The 20374-nt window shown below is 30.3% G+C and overlaps 1 protein-coding gene and 1 pseudogene across 1 annotated transcript; one reads left to right on the forward strand and one right to left on the reverse strand.

The window, feature by feature from the left end:
* Positions 1-8843: 8843 nt before the first annotated feature.
* On the forward strand, positions 8844-11879 carry LOC107013473. The gene is made up of 6 exons (XM_015213378.1): positions 8844-9082; positions 9147-9805; positions 9904-10049; positions 10107-10289; positions 10849-11032; positions 11167-11879. The coding sequence occupies exons 1-6, from the start codon at positions 8844-8846 to the stop codon at positions 11877-11879; spliced, it is 2124 nt and encodes a 707-aa protein (XP_015068864.1).
* A 3974-nt stretch (positions 11880-15853) lies between these two features.
* Positions 15854-20174, reverse strand: LOC107013474 (annotated as a pseudogene).
* Positions 20175-20374: the final 200 nt, after the last annotated feature.

Consider the following 20374-nt stretch of genomic DNA (forward strand, 5'->3'; position numbering starts at 1 on the left):
CCACTAATTAACTCAAGGTTACCTCTTTTAACCCCCAAGTAATTAGACTTATTAACATTAACCCACTAACTTTATAATTAAAGCAGGAATAGTCCAAAACGCCCCTTAAATTACTTAACAGAAATCCGACCCAGCCTGGGATCACGCAGCCTGTGACGGCCCGTCGTGCCTGCGACGGCCCGTCCTGCTGCTTCTGTCACAAAGTTCAAAGACTCAATTTCCTTGAAGAGTCTGTGACGGTTCGTCGTGCTCACGACGGTCCGTCCTGCCATGTCGTCACGAAGTTCAGAGAGTCGATTTCAGTACCCAAATTTCAGAATTCTAAGTGTTTTGGAACGAGACCCCCTCGACGGCCCGTCGTGCCCATGACGGTCCGTCGTGGGTTCCGTCGACTCAGACAGTTTTTCCAGAAATAAAATCTGCTGCTTAAAACGACTAAACAGGTCGTTACAGAATTTTAAGTATTTTTTATAAAAAGTTAGACTCTTTGAAGCTTTTTGAATTTAAATAATTTTTGATTTCTTATTTTTTGGTAAATAACATTGTAAAGTTTATATTTGGATTCTTTTCACAAAAGATGAAGATTTTTCATTATTATAAGTCGATTCATTACGATGAAAATAAACTTGAAGGATATAGTATTATATGAGTTATGCTCCGTCACAAAATACAAGCCAATTGAATGTGATTGTTGTTGACACCCAATTTCGGACCTTCACAATATAAATTATATCATTGAGCTTCTTAAATTTCAAATTATTTAAAATAGCTGACTTTATAAAAATAAAATAAATTCAAGTTATTTTGAATAGTTTTATCACTTTTTACGATTTTTCAGTAATATATATGTTTTTAGAAAATTATGTTTATAATTATTAAATATTATAATTATTCAAAAATCGTCTCAATTTTTTTTAAATTTTACTTAATTAGTTGGTTATTTAGCGTAGTAATTAACACTTATATTTTGAGTTATAAGTTCCTAAATAGGTTAATTATTTTTATTTTGTTAAAACTAAGAAGTCTGTTGATTAATTTGTATTAATTCGTCTTGTTTAATTTTTGGCCAAATTTATCGATTGAATTCGATTTGGTCAAAATTGAAATTTATTTAGGCTATTACTCCTAATCAATTTAGTTCAACGCTTTGCAAGGACCAATTTTAGGCTAGCAGACCAACTCTTTTTTAAGTCGATCCAATTCCCAATTCTTAGCAGACCCAACCAATTCTTTTACTTCCAGCAGCCCCATGCCTTTCTCCAGCCCACTATCTTCATTTCTCAGTCAACCCAACACCTTTTCAATCCAGCAAACCATCTTAATAGCCGACCCATATCCCTTAACTCCGACCCGGCCCAACTCTTTTTCTCATCAACAAAGAAAGACCTAGCAACATGAATAGAAGAAAGAAACACCAGCGATTCAATAATATGGAACTCATGAATACGACTTTTCTCTTTCTCTTACGTATTTTTTCTCAAAACTTAGTTCAAATCGATAGTTTACCTCAAAGGGTTCACAATTGATTTCAAAAGCTTTCTTGAACTCGATTCGTAAATCTCTCTTGAATGTGAATTATGAATTTAAGAGTTAGGGTTCATGATATAAAAGATCTCATGATGATGAAATAGACTCATGAATATTTTCTCATCACTCTTATACTCACTTTCTCGAGTCTTGAAATAAATTACTAGAAATTGTAGAAGACTTCTCAAAATGATTAAAATGGACTTTCTCAAAATGTTCGAAAAAACTCTTAAAGTTAACTCGCTCTACCTTGAATGTGAATTCTAAATTCAAGGTTATGATTTGAGGTAGAAAATATATCTTGATGTTTAGTAGAGCTCTCAATATGGGTTATCCACCCCATTCGGACTAACACATACATGCTTCGACATTTTACGGGCCAAGCTGGGCTAGCCCATTTTAGGTGTGGACTTGAAAACGACCGGCCCAACCCACAAGTACATGGGCTACAAACTTGCCGGGCCAACACACTTTTTTAAAAATTATATTATTTTTAGAATTATTAAATTAAATTATATATTATAATTTTAAAAAATTATCATAAATATTGTCAAAACAATATTACATGATTTTGATGTTACTATTTTTAATCAAATCCACAAATAAAATTATCTTTATAATATTTATTAAGTTATTTTTCAAGCAAAAATATAAATATCTAAATAGAAATAATAACCTAATTGTTTTGAGTTTGGATTCTCTTTAATTTTAAATTTTAATATTATATTATATTTTTAAATTAATTTTTATTGCCCCACGGGCCGGCCCTACCAATATTTTTCAAGCCCCACAAATCAGCAGACTTATTCAGGCCAGGCTAAAAAGTCTTTTTCTCAAATGGGCTCCAAAAATCGTAGCCCAGCCCTATTTAATCCCGGGTTAGGCCAGGCCGTCCCAACAGGCCTAGCCATATTGACGGCTCTAATGTTTAGGAGTGTTTTAGATAGTTAAGAATGAGAAATGGTTGAAAAACACCGTCTGGGGAGCAAGTCCAAATGTTTGCTCGAAATAATTTTTGAAATAGTGGAGTTCGCAACATCTCCGCGACGTGGAGGAAAAAATATACACACTGGAGGAATAGGACGCGGACCTGCTACATGTTCCTTTTCCAACTTTTTCTTCCTCGTTTTCTTACCCAATTCGCCTAAATTTGAATTTTTTGCTCAATTTTTCTTTAGATTTAGATACCAAATACATGTACTCAAGGATCTAATCAAACAAAACTCTAGAATCAACTTGATTTCCTCAAGAAACTCATCAATCTTAGCCCAATTCAAGAATGAAAGCAAATTCATGAATATATAACAAGAACATCTATGCTTCAACTTGTAGAATGAATTTAAATCTGAAATTTAACATGATTGGCGTGTGGGTGAACAAACCAACACTGTGAAAACTTACAGAAGGAATCATCTTCTTGAAGAACTTGAAAGAAAATCTTGAAAGATGAACTTAGCCTTAACGTTTCTTGATTTTTGTGAGCGTAGAATCTTTGGGGTGAATGAGAGGTTTAATTTATAAAAACTGATTTTCTACACGTTTATGCCAAGTTAGATGACCTTCTAAGGGTTTTTAGGAATAAAATACCCCTACAGAATTAATTAAAACGAGCTAGGAGTCGGAATCATCTTTCACCGGGCAGTGAAATCCGTATTGGCTCCGCGTCGCGAAGCCATCGCGAAGCTGTTGCCAGGTTTGTGCATCGTTATTAAATCACTCATAGCATTTTACTTAGAGATCAGAATTGAGCAAACTCGACAGCGTTAGAAAGAGGAATCAAAGGGCTTTAATTTAATATCTTATGGGGCTCCTAACTCTTTCTTTACTAAAAGTTATGGTCATTTGAATTTGACCCAAAATTTTAAAAAAACTTAGGAATGACTTGAACATTTTTCTCTTTTTCTCTCCTTGGAACTTAAGGAGTTATCTCTAATGACTTTACCACTAAAATAATTTTAAATTCCTTTCCAAAATTTCACTCACTATGAAGGATGGTTCGAGTCTTAGCTCAAAATTTTTCGAAATGTTATATTTGTAATGCTGAAAAAATTATTTCTGAATTTTAGGCATAGGTTGAGGGTACTTGTGGATATTCTCAAATTAAATAATGGATATAATGACAACTATTGTTGTTGTATTGCGTAATGTGATGGAAGAAATGAAGTTTGTAGTGGTAATGGAAGAGTTGATAGCAGTGTCGGTGTTAGTGTCGATTCCAATGATAATAATGGTACTATTAAGAAGATGAAAAAAATAGAAAAAATAAAAAAGTAAGAAAAAGAAAAGAATACATATATTAACAAAAAAATAATTACTATAAAAATATTTTTTTCTTTTTGCATTTTTCTCGTTTACTTTCTCAAGGAGAGTGTATTACACTTACTTGGTCACCTAACCAGTTATATAATAATTCTTGTTTAAAGTAGTCTAAAAGTGTCATAGAACCCCTATAAATTTGGAGTGTGTAATAATAATTTCGTATATAGTAAGAATGCTTAAAAAGGTTCAGAGTAACTCAAATAACAAATCTTAATATCACATATTTATTATTTGATTACACCATAAGAGGGTGAATATTAATTAACCATTTTATTTTATTTTAAAAAAAAGACCACTACTGAGTTGTAATTATCAAAATGGAGGAAAAATTAGTTTGGGCAAATATTGGAGTTGGGAATCAAACCCCGAGTCTCAACATAAAGTAGAAGTTGTGTCTAAATCGATCAATGCATATATGGCTTATATTCAAGAAACATAATGTGTCTGATCATATTTTTTTTTCTGTTTAAAAGTAATTTAATTTTTATTCATGATGAATCAACGTTTTATTTCTATTATAATATCAATAACTTTTATTGATTACTAATATCTTCTAGGGAGATAAATTGCATAGTATTATAGTAACATATTTTTAGAAATAATAATTTTTTTATTATTTGAAAGTTAAGTTATACTTGTAGAAGTTTTATTTTCTACGAGTTTCATTAATTATTTCAAACTATTGATGTATTTTTATAATTTTGTTTTATTATATTTTTTTACTAAATCATAAATTAAAATTAAAATCTTCATTGGCTTACGCTATGCCTTGTGCCAAATAAAACATCTTGCCTCATGCCTCCGCATTTCAAAACATTATGTATAACTAATACTTGCATTATATTGTGTATTGTTAATGATATTAATAATGCAAATGATTTTAATACATGCATTAGCAAGATTAAAGACTCAAATGTCACTTAAAATCTTTTAAAGGGAAATACTTTTAGCTGCAAATAGAGGTGTGTATGGTCGGGTTGGTTCGGATTTTTCAAATATCAAACCAAACCATTTGTGTGGATTCCTAAATCTATAAAACAAACCAAACCAATAAAATTTGAATTTTCCAACCTCAGATTTTTTGGATTTTTTTGGGTTTTTTGAATTTTTGGATTTTTTCGCTAAATTATTCATACAAACATACAATTTACTTGTATTTCAAATATTTCTTCAATCCTACCAAAATACAACTATCTAAGGTGTTTCTTAAGAATATAACACAAATAATGATATGATTAATGACACTAGAATTTTCAAAATAAATAAATTAATAAATAATAATAATAATAATAATAATAATAATAATAATAATAATGAAATCGCGTAAAACAAATATTGCTAATTAACTAGTCATAATGAAAATGATCATGATTTAAAAGTACTAAATTATGCTAAAATATGTTTAACAAGTATTATTTACATGAATAAATTTTAAAGAAAATTAAAAAATTAGATTACGTATTTTGATTGTTGAAATCAATGTAAAACAAAGAACAAATATTCAATATTATTGTCATCTTAGGGTTAAATTGATTTTCTTTTTGCATTACTATTAATTTGATTTTGATTTAAGTTTTATTATAATTACCAACATATCTAGACAATAATCTTTATAGAACCATTCAAAATTCTAAGTTTCAGACTTGAAATGTATTAGATAAAAATTATTAAAAAGTATGAGAAATATTTAAAAATTATATCAAAGTAAATATTTTTATCTACAAAATGAAATTTTGAAATATATGTATAATGTTCGGTTGGTTTGGTCTCGCGTTGAGTTTTTAGTTAAAATCAAATTAACCTAAATATAGTCTGATTTTTATTTTTAACACCAAACCAAGTCACGATTTTTTAGTTAAATCAAACCAACCACTAATCGGATTTTTTCTCAGTTTGACTCGCTTTACGATTTGATTCGATTTCTGAGTCGATTTTGTACACACTACATCCCTAGTTGCAAATATATCTTTTGGAAATTATACGGTACATATTATTTTGAATTGTATCAAACAAAGTATATATAATTTTATTTTGTGACTCAAATCAAGTTAGCTAGATCTACCATACTACATATGGTGCGCCAAATCAGACCCCCCCCCCTCCCCCCCTTTATTTTTCTATTGATCAATAAGCAAAAATTTTGTTGCAAGTCTTTCTAACAAACAAAAACATGGATTCAAGTTGAAATCATGTGATATAGTGAAGTCCACACAAAAATAAAACGAAAGTTATTAACCAAACCTATATATACATGATCATCAATTTCAAAATTTGAGCTTAAGTAATTGACGATCCCTTAAAGTTGTCTGTATAATTCATTTAAACACATCAACTAAGGATTGTACCTATTGAATACTTCTACTCATTTGAATTAGAACCATTTAACACTTTTTTAACAATCAAATGAAAATAAAGTGAGTGTAGTACACTCGCGGTGATATGACAAATTACTGAATAAATGATGTACATTTGGCATTTTGAGTAAGAATAATAATTTTAAAACTATGACAAAAAAAAAGGAAAGATTATTTCTAGGGTATTATTGTCAACCTACCATCGATTTCAACTTCTTTTTTCAAAATATCGTCGTACATCCTTCATCGTCGTTCCATCATTACCCCTAGTTTTCTCTTAATCCAACTATGTTTTTCAGATCTGTTCTTTTAGATATATATGAAAAAAAGGTTGAAACAACAAATCATTTCTCCTTCAGTTTTTTAATTTGTATCCTCTTTTTTCTGTCTCAGAGTCATGCAAAAGTTGAACATAAGTCAACAACTAATGTTGGAGTTGAGCTATTTCAGTGAAAGAAAATCAATTTTGATAAAAAAAAATTGTGAAACTGTTTGTTTGAAATTGAATCCTTCTTCAATTTCTTAATACTTATCTATTAGTGTAATTCTGCATCAACATTATTCATTTTCTCGTCTAAAACATTCAATGAATAATGATGGAATTGTGCTATTTCAATGAATAAATAATTCACTGAAGAGAAATTTTGAAAATGCTCTGTTTGGAACTAAATCCATCTCAATTTTGTCTCGTTTATCATGTTTTTATTTTGGTGTTTAATTAAAGGAATTAATTCACAGTAATACTTTCATTCATTTTCGAAAAGGTAGTGAAACATTTCAGATAAAAACAATAATAGTAATGGAGAGGAAAAAGAGAAGAGTGTATGCTGATGGCGGAGGCGGCAACAGAATGCTGGTGTTTTTGTTAGAAATGAGGTATGGAGGAAGAAAAAGATTATTTTTTAAATGAAAATATACTTCCACGCGATATATATATGTTGGTTCTACTTTACATGCCATATGACAAAAAATATTTAATAGGTATTAGTTTTGAATAATATAAGTGTTTAATCGGTATAAGATAAACTTAATGTATCCAAGTGAAAATGAGAACAACTTTAAGTGACTTTTAAGCCCAAAATTTAATATTAACTAACATCCATTGGTCATGGGTAAAACCAAAATAAAGAAGAGAAAAAAAAAAGGAAAATTTGTTCTTTCTTTCAATCTAATATCCTATCCATCACAGGTCACGTCACATCTGCTCAAAGCCATAATTAAAATTAATTAAGACCAATAAACATATAGAGCCACACGATGTACATATTATAAAGGGAAAAGGGTCTGATATACCCCTTAACTTTGTCATTTGGAGCTGATATACCCCTCGTTATTAAAGTGACTCATATATGGGTTATACAAACGGCTCACATATACCCCTACCGTTACAAAATGGCTCACATATATCCTTCACTTAATGGAAGTTAAAAAATTAGTTTTAAATTTATATTTATTACTTCTAATTTTTTTTTAAAAATTATTTAGTGGTATATATGATTCTTCTATCAAAGTTTAAGGTATATTTTAATTTTTTTCATACATAAATTATTTTTTGACTTCTTTTATTATAATTATTTGAGTTTCTTATTCTTATTTTATTTTTTTCTTTCATTCCTTAGTTTAAAGAAAAAAATATTTAACTATTTTTTTTTGTGTATTGTAATTTAGTTTCGTATTCGAAGAAAAAAATTGGTCATCTACAATAAGTTTTACAAGAATATTAGTGAAACATTACTAAATTTGATTATCAAAATAATAATTATAAATTAGTCATTGAAACAAAAAAAGTCAAAAAAATATGTTTGACGAGGATCAAATTTACTCATATGGGACTATATTTTTTAGAAAAAAAATAAAAATTTAGATTAAAATTATTATTTTTTTCATTTTCGTTAGAGGAAAAGGGTAATGTGAGTCATTTGTTTACAAGTCGGGGTATATATGAGCCACTTTCATAACAAGGGGTATATCAGCTCTAAATGACAAAGTTGAGGGGTATATCAGACCCTTTTCCCTATTATAAAACTTACTTCAAAATAAAAGCAATAACAACTATAGACACGTAATTTTTGATCGAACCTAAAATTTTATACCATTTAAATATTTCAAAATCTAATTTAAATATTTTTTACTTTTATCTTATTCTATTAAGTTTATTTTAAAATATTTAAAAGTGTTGACGAATTGATAAAGTGTACAACAACACATTGAAGGTTTTCTTCATATATTGAGTTAATTAAGTTGTTAAGGGTAGTTAGTTGGTTAATTAGCTACAGTGAAAGTTAGTTAGTTTGTTACTAATTCAAGTTAGTTAGTTATAATATTAGCTTTCATTCTAAGCTACAAATATGTGAGTCTATATAAACAACTACTATTGTACATGGATTGAATAATGTGAAATATACAGAAAAGCTTCCACAAACAATTTCTTCTTACTGCTTTCTTCTTCTTCTTCTTCTTCTTCTTGATTTGTTACCGTGATTTGCGAATTTGCAGTGTTCATTCATGGCAGATGAACTTGATTCAACAACAGATCCTGTAAATGGATCAGGATCTGCATAGCTTATTGATTATCATCATCCTCTGTATCTGGGTGCATATGATGGACCAGGTTCATTGCCAGTGGGAATTCAGCTTGTTGGAATGGAGAATTACATGTTGTGGACTCGAGCAATGAAAAATGCACTCATAGAGAGGAACAAATTGGGATTCGTAGATGGATCAATCACTAGATCGACATATGGATCTGCGTTAGGACATCTCTGGGATCGCTGTAATGCAATTGTGGTTTCGTGGTTGACCAGCAATGTTAGTCGAGATTTACTGAGTGGGATTCTTTTTAGATCAGATGCACATCTGATTTGGAAGGAGCTCGAAGAGAGGTTTCATAAAATCAATGGTTCAAGGCTGTATGCAGTACACAAGGAGATATTCACATTAACTCAGGGGACACATCCAGTCTGTTTACTATTGCAAACTTAAGGATCTATGGGATGAGTACGACTCGATGATGCCTCCTCCTGAGGGTAATTGTGAGAAGTCAAAGGAATACCTTGCTCAGCTTCAATACCAGAGGCTACTTCGGTTTATGATGGGACTAAATGACAATTACAATCAAGCTCGATGTCAGATCCTCTTAAAATCAAAATTGTTAAGTGTTAACCAAGCATATGCTCTAATTGTGCAGGATGAAAGTCAAAAGTTAGCTGCTATCAGTTCATCTAATTTACATGAAGGAGGATCAGCAGTTTTCTTCACTTCGAAGGGCTCAGGATCTAAGAAGAAGAACTGGAATTCAGTGTGTGATTTTTGTCATGTCAAAGGGCATGTGAGGGAGGATTGCTTCAAGCTGATGAAGTGTGATCACTGTGGGAAAACAGGACATTTAATCGGAAAATGTTACCAATTGATAGGGTACCCATCTGATTACAAGGTTAAAGGACGGAATGTTCAAGCTAATCATGTTAATATTCAGCAGGAAGGGCTAGTGAATATATCTGAAGATGATCAGTACAAGGAATTCAAGGAATATACTCTTTGGAAGCAAATGAGGGATAAATGTTCTTCTAAAGGTCCTATTTCTGGAGCTAGTGCTAACATGACAGGTAAATGTTTTCCAGATTCACATACTAATTGGATAGTAGACTCCGGGCTTCTAATCATATTACTAGAAGTAAACATTTATTATTGCATAATGATACAGTCAGTAGTGCAGAAAAGGTACAATTACCTACTGGAGAATTTGCTCATATTAGTCACATTGGAAACTATCCATTATCAGGAGGTGATTCACTAAAAGTTGTCTTGTGTGTGCCATCTTTTAAATTCAACCTCATGTCCGTTTCAAAGGTGACAAAAGACATGAATTGTTGTGTTAAGTTTTATCCTGAACATTGTGTCTTTCAGGATCTTTGCACTGGGAAAGTGAAGGTGACTGGTAGGGAGCAAGATGGATTATACATTTTGAACACAAGAAACAATGAACAATTTCTTACAGCGGGAAAGTCTATGTTTGTGTCTAGATCTCTTCCTGATCTATGGCATAGGAGACTGGGACATGTTCCCATGGCAGTTTTAAGAAAAATTCCTGTATTCCATAAGACTGATTCTTTTCAGTTACAACATTGTGATGTTTGTCCTTTATCTAGACAAACTAGATTACCTTTTCCAGTTAGTAGTAGTAATTCTACAACTTCTTTTCATTTGATTCATTTGGATGTATGGGGACCTTATCATGTTGAAACTCATGATGGTATGAAATATTTCCTCACTTTAGTTGATGATTGTACTAGATGGACTTGTATTTTTTTACTTTAGATTGAAATCTGATGTCTCTACTATTCTGAAAAACTTCATAAGTATGGTGGACACTCAGTTCGGGAAAAAGATCAAGATTTTTAGATCAGATAATGGTTTCGAGTTTTTTAATAAGACTTGTTCTAACCTATTTCAACAACATGGCATTATTCATCAAAGTTCATGCCCCTACACTCCTCAACAAAATGGTGTAGTGGAGAGAAAACATAAACATATTTTGGAAACTGCTAGAGCTATTCGTTTTCAGTCATGTCTACCACTAAAATTTTGGGGTCATTGTATTGAAGCTGCAGTTTATGTCATCAATAGAATACCTTCCTCGGTGTTGCAGAACAGGTCACCTTTTGAGGTATTATATGGTCATGATCCTTCCTTAGCTCATATGCGAGTGATTGGATGTCTTTGTTATGCATCTACACTACCTAAACAAGACAAATTTGCACCCAGAGCTATCAAATCAGTCTTGTTAGGTTATGGTGTTCATCAGAAAGGCTACAAGTTGTATAATCTGAGCAGTAAGTCCATTTTCATCAGTAGAGATGTAGTATTTTATGAGGATAATTTTCCTTTTGCACAACATCCATCAACTGAGGATTCATTATGTTTGATTCTTCATCTCAGTTTCTTCCTCCATATATTACTCCAATAGGTGCACAAGTCTTGCCTCTTCCTAATCAGCATATTGAAACAGAAGTTGTTGAAAATGTGGCTCTTACTGATCAACATATTGAAACAGAAGCTGTTGACAATGTGTCTTTATCACAAGACAATCATGAACCTGTTCCTTCCACTGATACTGTTGTTTCTATTACTGAAGATGTTTCTTTTACTACCTCTCCTACAGCACAAACAAGGAAGTCCACCAGACATTCTAAACCTCCTACTTGGATGCAAGATTATGTGTGTAAGCCAACAACTAATAATTGTACTTATCTTCTTTCAGATGTGCTAAGCTACTTAGGTTTGAGTTCTAAATATCAGGCTTATATTGCTAAGATGTCTACTGTTTGTGAACCTACATCTTTCAAAGAGGCTGTTAAGGATCCTAGATGGATAGAGGCAATGCAGTCTGAAATAAAGGCATTGGAAGAGAAATCTACTTGGTCTATTGTTGACCTCCCACCAGGCAAGAAGGCTATTGGTTGTAAATGGGTCTACAAAATCAAATATAAAGCTACTGGAGAGATCGAAAGATTTAAAGCTAGATTGGTTGCAAAAGGTTACAATCAGAAGGAAGGACTTGATTATCAAGAAACTTTCTCACCGGTTGTAAAAATGGTGGCAGTGAGAACAGTGATAGCTATTGCAGCTATGCAAAAATGGGATATTCATCAAATGGATGTCTATAACGCATTCTTATAGGGAGATTTAAATGAAGAAGTGTACATGGATCTGCCCTTTGGCTTTGCTGGAAACAAAGGGCATCAAGTTTGCAAATTATCCAAGTCCTTATATGGCCTTAAACAAGCCTCTCGACAGTGGAATATCAAGCTGACCAATGGCTTGACAAGTTCAGGTTTTGTTCAAAGTCATTTGGATTATTCTCTGTTTACTAAGAAGAATGACACTCATATTGTCATCGTTTTGATTTATGTTGGTGATTTGTTAATAACTGGAAATGATAGAGTGTTAATTCAAGAAACCAAGGATCATTTACAACTATGTTTTAAGGTCAAGGATCTAGGTGATTTGAAGTATTTCCTTGACATTGAATTTGCTAGGAGCAAAGAAGGAATTTTGATGCATCAGAGAAAATATGCTGTTGAACTCATCAACGATTTAGGCTTCACAGCTGCTAAGCCATTTTCAGCACCATTGGAAGTTAATAAAAAGCTAACTTCTCTTGAATTTGATCAACATATACAGGATTGTTCTGATCCTTTGTTAAGTGATCCAGGTGCTTATCAAAGACTCGTAGACAGACTACTCTACTTGATAAGCACTCGACCAGATATTGCTTTTGCAGTACAATGTCTCAGTCAGTATATGCATTCTCCTAAAGTATCTCACATGGTTGCAGCAGCAAGGGTGATTAGATATGTGAAACAATCTCCTGGTCTTGGTGTTTTCATGTCAGCCCATGTTTCTCCTAGCCTCACTGCCTATTGTGATGCTGATTGGGCTTCCTGTGTTAATACAAGAAAGTCTGTCACTGGGTTTTTACTTAAACTTGGGGATTCTCCTATTTCATGGAAGAAAAGAAACAATCCACTATTTCTCGAAGATCAGCTGAGGCTGAATACAGAAGCCTAGCCTCCACTGTGGCTGAAGTGGTTTGGCTGTCTAATTTACTCACTGAGCTTGGCGTTCCTCTTACTGGTCCTATATCCATGTTTTGTGATAGTAAATCTGCTATTCAAATTGCTCAAAATCCTGTTTTTCACGAGCGTACTAAGCATATCGACATAGATTGTCATTTCATTAGAGAGAAGGTACAACTTGGCTTGGTCAAACTGATCCATTTATCCACGACTGAACAGCAGGCAGATATTTTTACCAAAGCTCTTGGTGTTTCTCAGCATACTTACTTAGTATCCAAGCTAGGCATGAAGAATATTTTCATAACTCCTAGCTTGAGGGGGGATGTTGAGGAATTGATAAAGTGTACAACAACACCTTGAAGGTTTTCTTCATATATTGAGTTAATTAAGTTGTTAAGGGTAGTTAGTTGGTTAATTAGCTACAGTGAAAGTTAGTTAGTTTGTTACTAATTCAAGTTAGTTAGTTATAATATTAGCTTTCATTCTAAGCTACAAATATGTGAGTCTATATAAACAACTACTATTGTACATGGATTGAATAATGTGAAATATACAGAAAAGCTTCCACAAACAATTTCTTCTTACTGCTTTCTTCTTCTTCTTCTTCTTCTTCTTCAAATCGATCAGTTTAACAAAAAGCAGCAAAATAATCACTTTTTATGATATGTTTTATTTTCGATTGTTAAAAAAAATGAAAAGTTATAAAAAAAATATATTTTTTTCTTCTAAATTAATTTAAATAAATAAGCTAGTATTTCTTATTCGTAATTTATATTAGCTACTCAAATTTTTATTGGTTTAAAAGTATTTAAATATTATATTATATTATAAAATAATAAAAATAAAAACCTAAAACCCCCTTATTCTCCACTACCCACACAACCCACTCCCCTCAACTACAAACACGTACCACACAATATTAACATTAACAACACATCCCCACTTTCCGCTATACAATACACACACTACCAAAATAAAATAAAATACAATACACAAAAACACAACAATACACACAATCTCCACACAGATTTGGCACAACAAAAAAACACGAGCAAACAAACAAAAAAAACTTTCACATCTCTTTTATTTTCTTTCAAAAATACATCAACTCATCCATATTTTTTTATTTCTCATTTCTTTCATATAAATACAACACATACACCATTACATGCAATTTGCAAAAAAATTCGCGGGTGTTCTAATTGAGGTTGATCAAAATTTTGTGGTACTTATTTTCTTTATTTAAGGTTCTACTTTGTCTTATCTCTTTAATTTAATCATGAAATTTAGCGTAATTTATGATTTTCTTATATTTTATTAATGAATTGAAATGATTAATCTGTTAGTTGTTATATTTCTATTTCATGAATAAAGATAACTTATATCGATAATTATTTATTTATTTTTATTTGTTGGTTGTGATCTCTTAAAATGAACGGGTCATAGCATTGTTCTTGTCTTCATTCACATAATAATGATAAAGTAGAAGTAGTTAGGCTAATTTCTTTAAAAAATAAGTTAATATTATTAATATAAAATAAAAGGATATAGAAGTGATGTAAGAATTATATATTGAATCCTCAACATTTAGATTTATTTTACTTTGTTTGATTTAATGTATAAAGGAAAAAATAAATATTTTTTAATGAGTAGATGAGTTATACAACCTGTCAAAAAATCTTAGTTTCAATTAAGAATGTGATTACACATCTTTATTTTGATACATTAAAATAAACTCAAGGATGCGGTGATACACTTTGTCATTCAATATTATCTGTTTTTATTAATTTAAAGTATCGAGTTATAAAAATCAGGTTATTAAGTGTGATGAAGATAAGACAGTTATGTCTCCAAATGTCAAAATCAAGAATGCAGTTACACATCTAAGTTGAAATCAAATAAAAGTTCAACAATAAATATAAATGCGAACAACCCATTGCCTGAAAATATTATATCAAAAAATATTTTAAGTCAATTATAAGAGCATGTTTGAATGGGCTTAAAAGCTAATCAAACTGATTTAAAAGTCAGTTTTTGACAATTATCAAAGTGACTTATTTAAGTTAAAAATGACTTATTTAAGTCAAAAACTAAAAGGTAGGTGAGGGGTGCTTTTTTTTTCCAACTTAATAGTCATTTTATGTTGACCAAGTATGTTACCTTTTTGCCCTTAATTCTTTTATTATTATTATTATTATTATTATTATTATTATTATTATTATTATTATTATTATACTATTATTATTATTATTATTATTACTATAATTAACCATAATAATATTAATATTAATATTAATATTTTTGTTATTATTATTATTATTATTATTATTATTATTACTATTATTATTATTATTATCATTATAGCTATTTATTTTATTATCATTATTATTATTTTTATTTTTATTTTATTATTATTATTATTATTTTAATTATTATTTTTATTATCATTGTTGTTGTTGTTGTTCTAAAAAAATTGTGATGATAAAGAAATATGTGAATGATAGGAATATTATAACTTATGGATGTAAAATTAAATTAATTTTTTTTAAATTTTTTTAAGTATAAAAACCTTAAATTAATCAAATTTTTATCATGTTTACAGTTTTAATGGTATTTCAGACATTTTGATAAAAAAAAGTATACAAGCACTTATTTGACAAACACATCAACAACTTTACTGAAACACTTTTATCCAAACACATAAGTACTTATTTTAAAAATAAGTTTCAGCACTTTCAAACTATTTTTAAAAGTTACTTTTTTAAAGCCCATCCAAACGGGCTCTAAGTCAATAAAAGCGACCGTGTTAGAACCACGGGACTCGAGGGATGCCTAATACTTTCCCCTCGATCAAGAGAATTTCTTACCCGAATTTCTAGTTCGCAAATAAAATAACGAGTCATTTCCTTTTGATTATGGATTAAACAAATAGGTGACTTCGAACACTACAACTCAATTTCCAGTGGCGGCTCTGAACAAATAAAAAATCATTTAATCAATACGTCACTTCAATGGAAAAAATCCTTCATCCGGAGCGGAAAAAGGGGTCCAACATTTTTTTCAGTTGTATATCACTCACAAAGAGTCTTTGCCAGATCCAAACATGTCTTCCACCTGATTCATTTTATCTATATATCTTAGTTCATTTCAAAGTTTGAGTTTTACAAATTGCTTATATATAATATATGATTAACTTATGAGCGAAAGCGAAGAAGTGACTTGACCACACCTTCAAATAAGGTTGGTGATCAAAACAATCGATCAAATCCCTGGCCTCAGTATGTGGCTGAAGCATATGAAAATATGTGACATCTTGTTCATCCTTATCAGAGAGTTTCAACATCTGTACATACATAAAAAATATAAGTCATCAGATTTTTTTTTGTGAGGAGATGAAAACAAAATGATACCTGAATGGCTCCTTCATTTTTAGATGAAAGAATATTTGTACCATAAATCGTAATGACAGGATGATTATCTGTTGGAGGATATGAAATGAAAGCGAGAGCTAGTATGACGGAATCATTTAATCGTAGAGGACGATAAAATATTTTAGTAGATGGATCCCACTAGTTGGAAGCCATCATAAAAAGTCGTGATTGGCTCGATTTTTTTCAATTAGAATCTTGGAAACTTATTCACGCTTATAGTGAATTTTCAAGATGGTAGTGTTGATGTTTTCATTTATTTCTACAATCTAAAGTGTGATAAACAATCTCTAAAAACTAAGTTTATGCATTTAATAGAAATCTTGTTTTAAGCTCAAAATAGTTTAATTTGCGATATAAATAAAAAGTTTTACATAATGTCCCCTTTATTTAGAAGAAAATGAAGAGATCCTAGTGGTCTAGATTAATTCTATTACACAAGTCACATCATAAAAATTAGTCTATGTTTTTTTATCAAATACTGTCTTCGTCTCATTTTATGTGGTAACATTTGATCGGACACAGAGATTAAATAATAATGAAGACTTTAATATGTTAATCAAATTGCCCTACAAACAAGTAAACTGACCTTTTTCTTCTTATAAATATATTAGAGTACTATTTTTCAGGCAAAAAAAAAGACTCTGACATTTCTGAAGACTCCGCTGAAGAATAATCAAAATTTAAGCTTTGTTATATTGAATTTTACTTGATTTTATTTATTGGATATATTGTGTTTGATGACCTAATAATGTCCCTTTTTTTAGAAGAAAATGAAGAGACCATAGTGGTCTAGATTAATTCTATTACACAAGTCACATCATAGACTATACTCTCTTCGTCTCATTTTATGTGGTAACATTTGATCGGACACAGAGATTAAATAATAATGAAGACTTTAATATGTTAATCAAATTGTCCTACAAACAAGTAAATTGACCTTTTTCTTCTTATAAATATATTAGAGTACTATTTTTCAGGCAAAAAAAAGGCTCTGACATTTCTGAAGACTCCGCTGAAGAATAATCAAAATTTAAGCTTTGTTATATTGAATTTTACTTTATTTTATTTATTGGATATATTGTGTTTAATGACCTAATAATGTCCCCCTTTTTTAGAAGAAAATGAAGAGACCCTAGTGGTCTAGATTAATTATATTACACAAGTCACATCATAAAAATTAGTCTATTTTTTTATCAAATACTCTCTTCGTCTCATTTTATGTGGTAACATTTGATCGGACACAGAGATTAAATAATAATGAAGACTTTAATATGTTAATCAAATTGTCCTACAAACAAGTAAATTGACCTTTTTCTTCTTATAAATATATTAGAGTACTATTTTTCAGGCAAAATAAAGGCTCTGACATTTCTCAAGACTCCGCTGAAGAATAATTAAAATTTAAGCTTTGTTATATTGAATTTTACTTGATTTCATTTATTGGATATATTTTGTTTGATGACCTAATCACTTTAGTAGGAAAAATCATTTCGAATGATCGCGAAAAGAGGTGTGACATTTTTGGCGAGTTCGCTGGGGAATAACCAAAATTTGAGTTTTATTATATTGAATTTTAATTGATTTTAATTTATTGGATATATTGTGTTTGATGGCCTAATGTAATATTTGGTACTTATTTTTTGTCTTTATATTTATATAGGTCCATTATAAGGATTAATTAGTTAATCAATTAGGTGGAAGTCGTTTAAATCTTAAAAATTGGATAAAAGTAACCTATAATATTTATGAGGTTAAACATTGTTTTCTCAATAGTTATAAATATTTTACTTTTACACTTTAGTTCAAGAACTGCCATAGTTGTGGGATTATCTTATTTAGTCGTTCGACAACTTTCGTAATTGTTCAAACAAATTCACTAATTGTCCAGACAACTAAGATAACGTTATTAGTTGAGTTTTTTTTTTAATTAATATTAAAGATGAAAAAAGTACAAAAAAAATAATGTAGTTCACTTGTCCCTTTTTTAAATAATTAGAATATAATACACTTTTACTTTATTTTTCCTTCTAAATGATTGATACATAGGCTAATTATTGCTAATTCAAATTTGAAATTGCTAAAAAGTATAGGACACATTAATAATGTTACATACTTTTATATTTGTTGCTTCTGGTGGAATGATATTGTTTTGATGGTAATAACTCATCTAATGTCTTGCCAAGTTTTATTTTATAAGAATTGACAAATTCAAATCTAAAGAACAAATTATCAAGTATATAATTAGGGCAACTTTCACATATAGCAAATAAAAAATTCATATTTGTATGCTATAGCAAAGTTTGCATAATTGCGCTCCATAACAAACATAAAAACTGTATAATTCCCTATACATATACAGTTGAAGCAAATAGTATAAAACGAAGTGTATAAAACAAGAAAGAGAAAGACATTTGGGCAGAGAACTATATAAAAACGAAGTGTATAAAATGAATTGTATTATTATAAGTGTATAGAACGATTATATACAATTTGAATTTGTATAAAATGAGAAAGAGAAAGACAAAAGAGACTTGACAAGGAATATACAATTGAATCGAATTGTATAAAACGAGAAAGAGAGAAATTAGATACAATTTGAAAATTGTATAAAACGAGAAAGAGAGAAAGGCAAAAGAAATTGGGCAGGGGAGTATTTTTATTCTATAATTATTAGTGTATAGGACGAAAATACATGTACTTACAAGTGTATATACAATTTTCTCACGCTTTATACAAACAAAAACGCAATTTATACATTTCACTTCTGTTTGTATAAGTGAAAGGCGTGGGTGACGAGCGAGATTTGGGAGAGTGGCGAGCGAGATCTGGAAGAGGGGAGAGAGCGGAACAAAAATATATGTATTTATACAATTTTCTCTACTTTATACAATTAGAAATAATTTTTATACACTTGTGTTTATATAAAAAGTGAGGAAGCGAGCGAGAGATTGGAGGAGAGTGGCGAGCGAGATATTTGGGAGAGAGGCGCCTGACAATTTTTTTGCAAACGTTTGCTATGGAGCACAATTAAATCAAACCCTAACTACTCCATTTATTTTAGGTTATAGTATGCTATTATGTACAATTTTCTCATATAATTATTACATACTAATCGATGAAAATGGAGATATCCCCAACGTAACTTACCATAAGTCAAAGACTCAAATAGATGATAAATCTTGTAGAATTCTTGAATTACTTTTGTTTCTACACTTATTGATCCCTTTTTACACTCTCATATTAAGTCGATGAAGTGAAATCATGACAAGTAAAATGTAAATATATACGAGGACATAAGAGATACTATTACCTCCATCAACAAATGATCCATGTGTAATATTTTTTATTTTTGATAATATGCGCAAACAATAAATTTGTTACCTCTTTCATATGACACAATATTTTAGTATCAATTGAAATATTATGATAGTGTTCAATACATATCATGATAGTATTTGTGGTAAAAGGACCAACACCATTTATCTTCAAGTTAGAGTAGTAACCTTAAAAACACCATCTAACTTAATTTTTTCATTAATAACTTGTTTAATCAACTCAATCAAATCCTCTACTCTATATCCAAATTTTTCTTTGCCTTTATGCTCTCTCTCTAAAACTTGCTAATTCTCTCGGGCTCGGAAAGTCCCCAATATTTTCTCTCTTTTTTCGACATTCTTACATTTTTTAGTTGTACATCACAAAGAGCCTTTGCCAGATCCAAAGATGTCTTCCACCTGATTCATTTAATCTATATATCTTAGTTCACTTCAAAGTTAAAGTTATATGAATTACTTGTATATAATATATGATTAACTTACGGACCAAAACGAAAAAGAGACTTGAACACATCTTCAAATAAGGTTGGTAATAAAAAAAATTGATCAAATCCTTTGGCCTCTGTTTGTGGATGAAACAAATGAAAAATATATGATATCTTGTTCATTTTTATTAGAAAATTTCAACATAATCTTCACCTGAGATTATACATACATAAAAAATAAGTCATCAGGTTCTTTTTTTTGTGAGGAAATGAAAACAGAACAACACCTGAATTATTCTCTCATCTTTAGAGGAATTGATAGTTGGACCATAAACTGTCATGATAAAAATGATCCTCTCCTGGAGGCTATGAAATGAAAGGGACAACTGATATGATGGAATCATC

This window comes from Solanum pennellii, chromosome 3 (genome assembly GCF_001406875.1).
Source record: "Solanum pennellii chromosome 3, SPENNV200".
Lineage (NCBI taxonomy): Eukaryota > Viridiplantae > Streptophyta > Magnoliopsida > Solanales > Solanaceae > Solanum > Solanum pennellii.

Excerpts from the sequence above, each read along its gene's own strand:
- LOC107013473 (XM_015213378.1), top strand. The coding sequence starts at position 8,844 with ATGGAGAATTACATGTTGTGGACTCGAGCAATGAAAAATGCACTCATA. Across the intron at positions 9,083-9,146 it reads TGGAAGGAGCTCGAAGAGAG|GGGACACATCCAGTCTGTTT; the intron begins GTTTCATAAAAT and ends ACATTAACTCAG. Across the intron at positions 9,806-9,903 it reads AGCTAGTGCTAACATGACAG|TCAGTAGTGCAGAAAAGGTA; the intron begins GTAAATGTTTTC and ends ATAATGATACAG.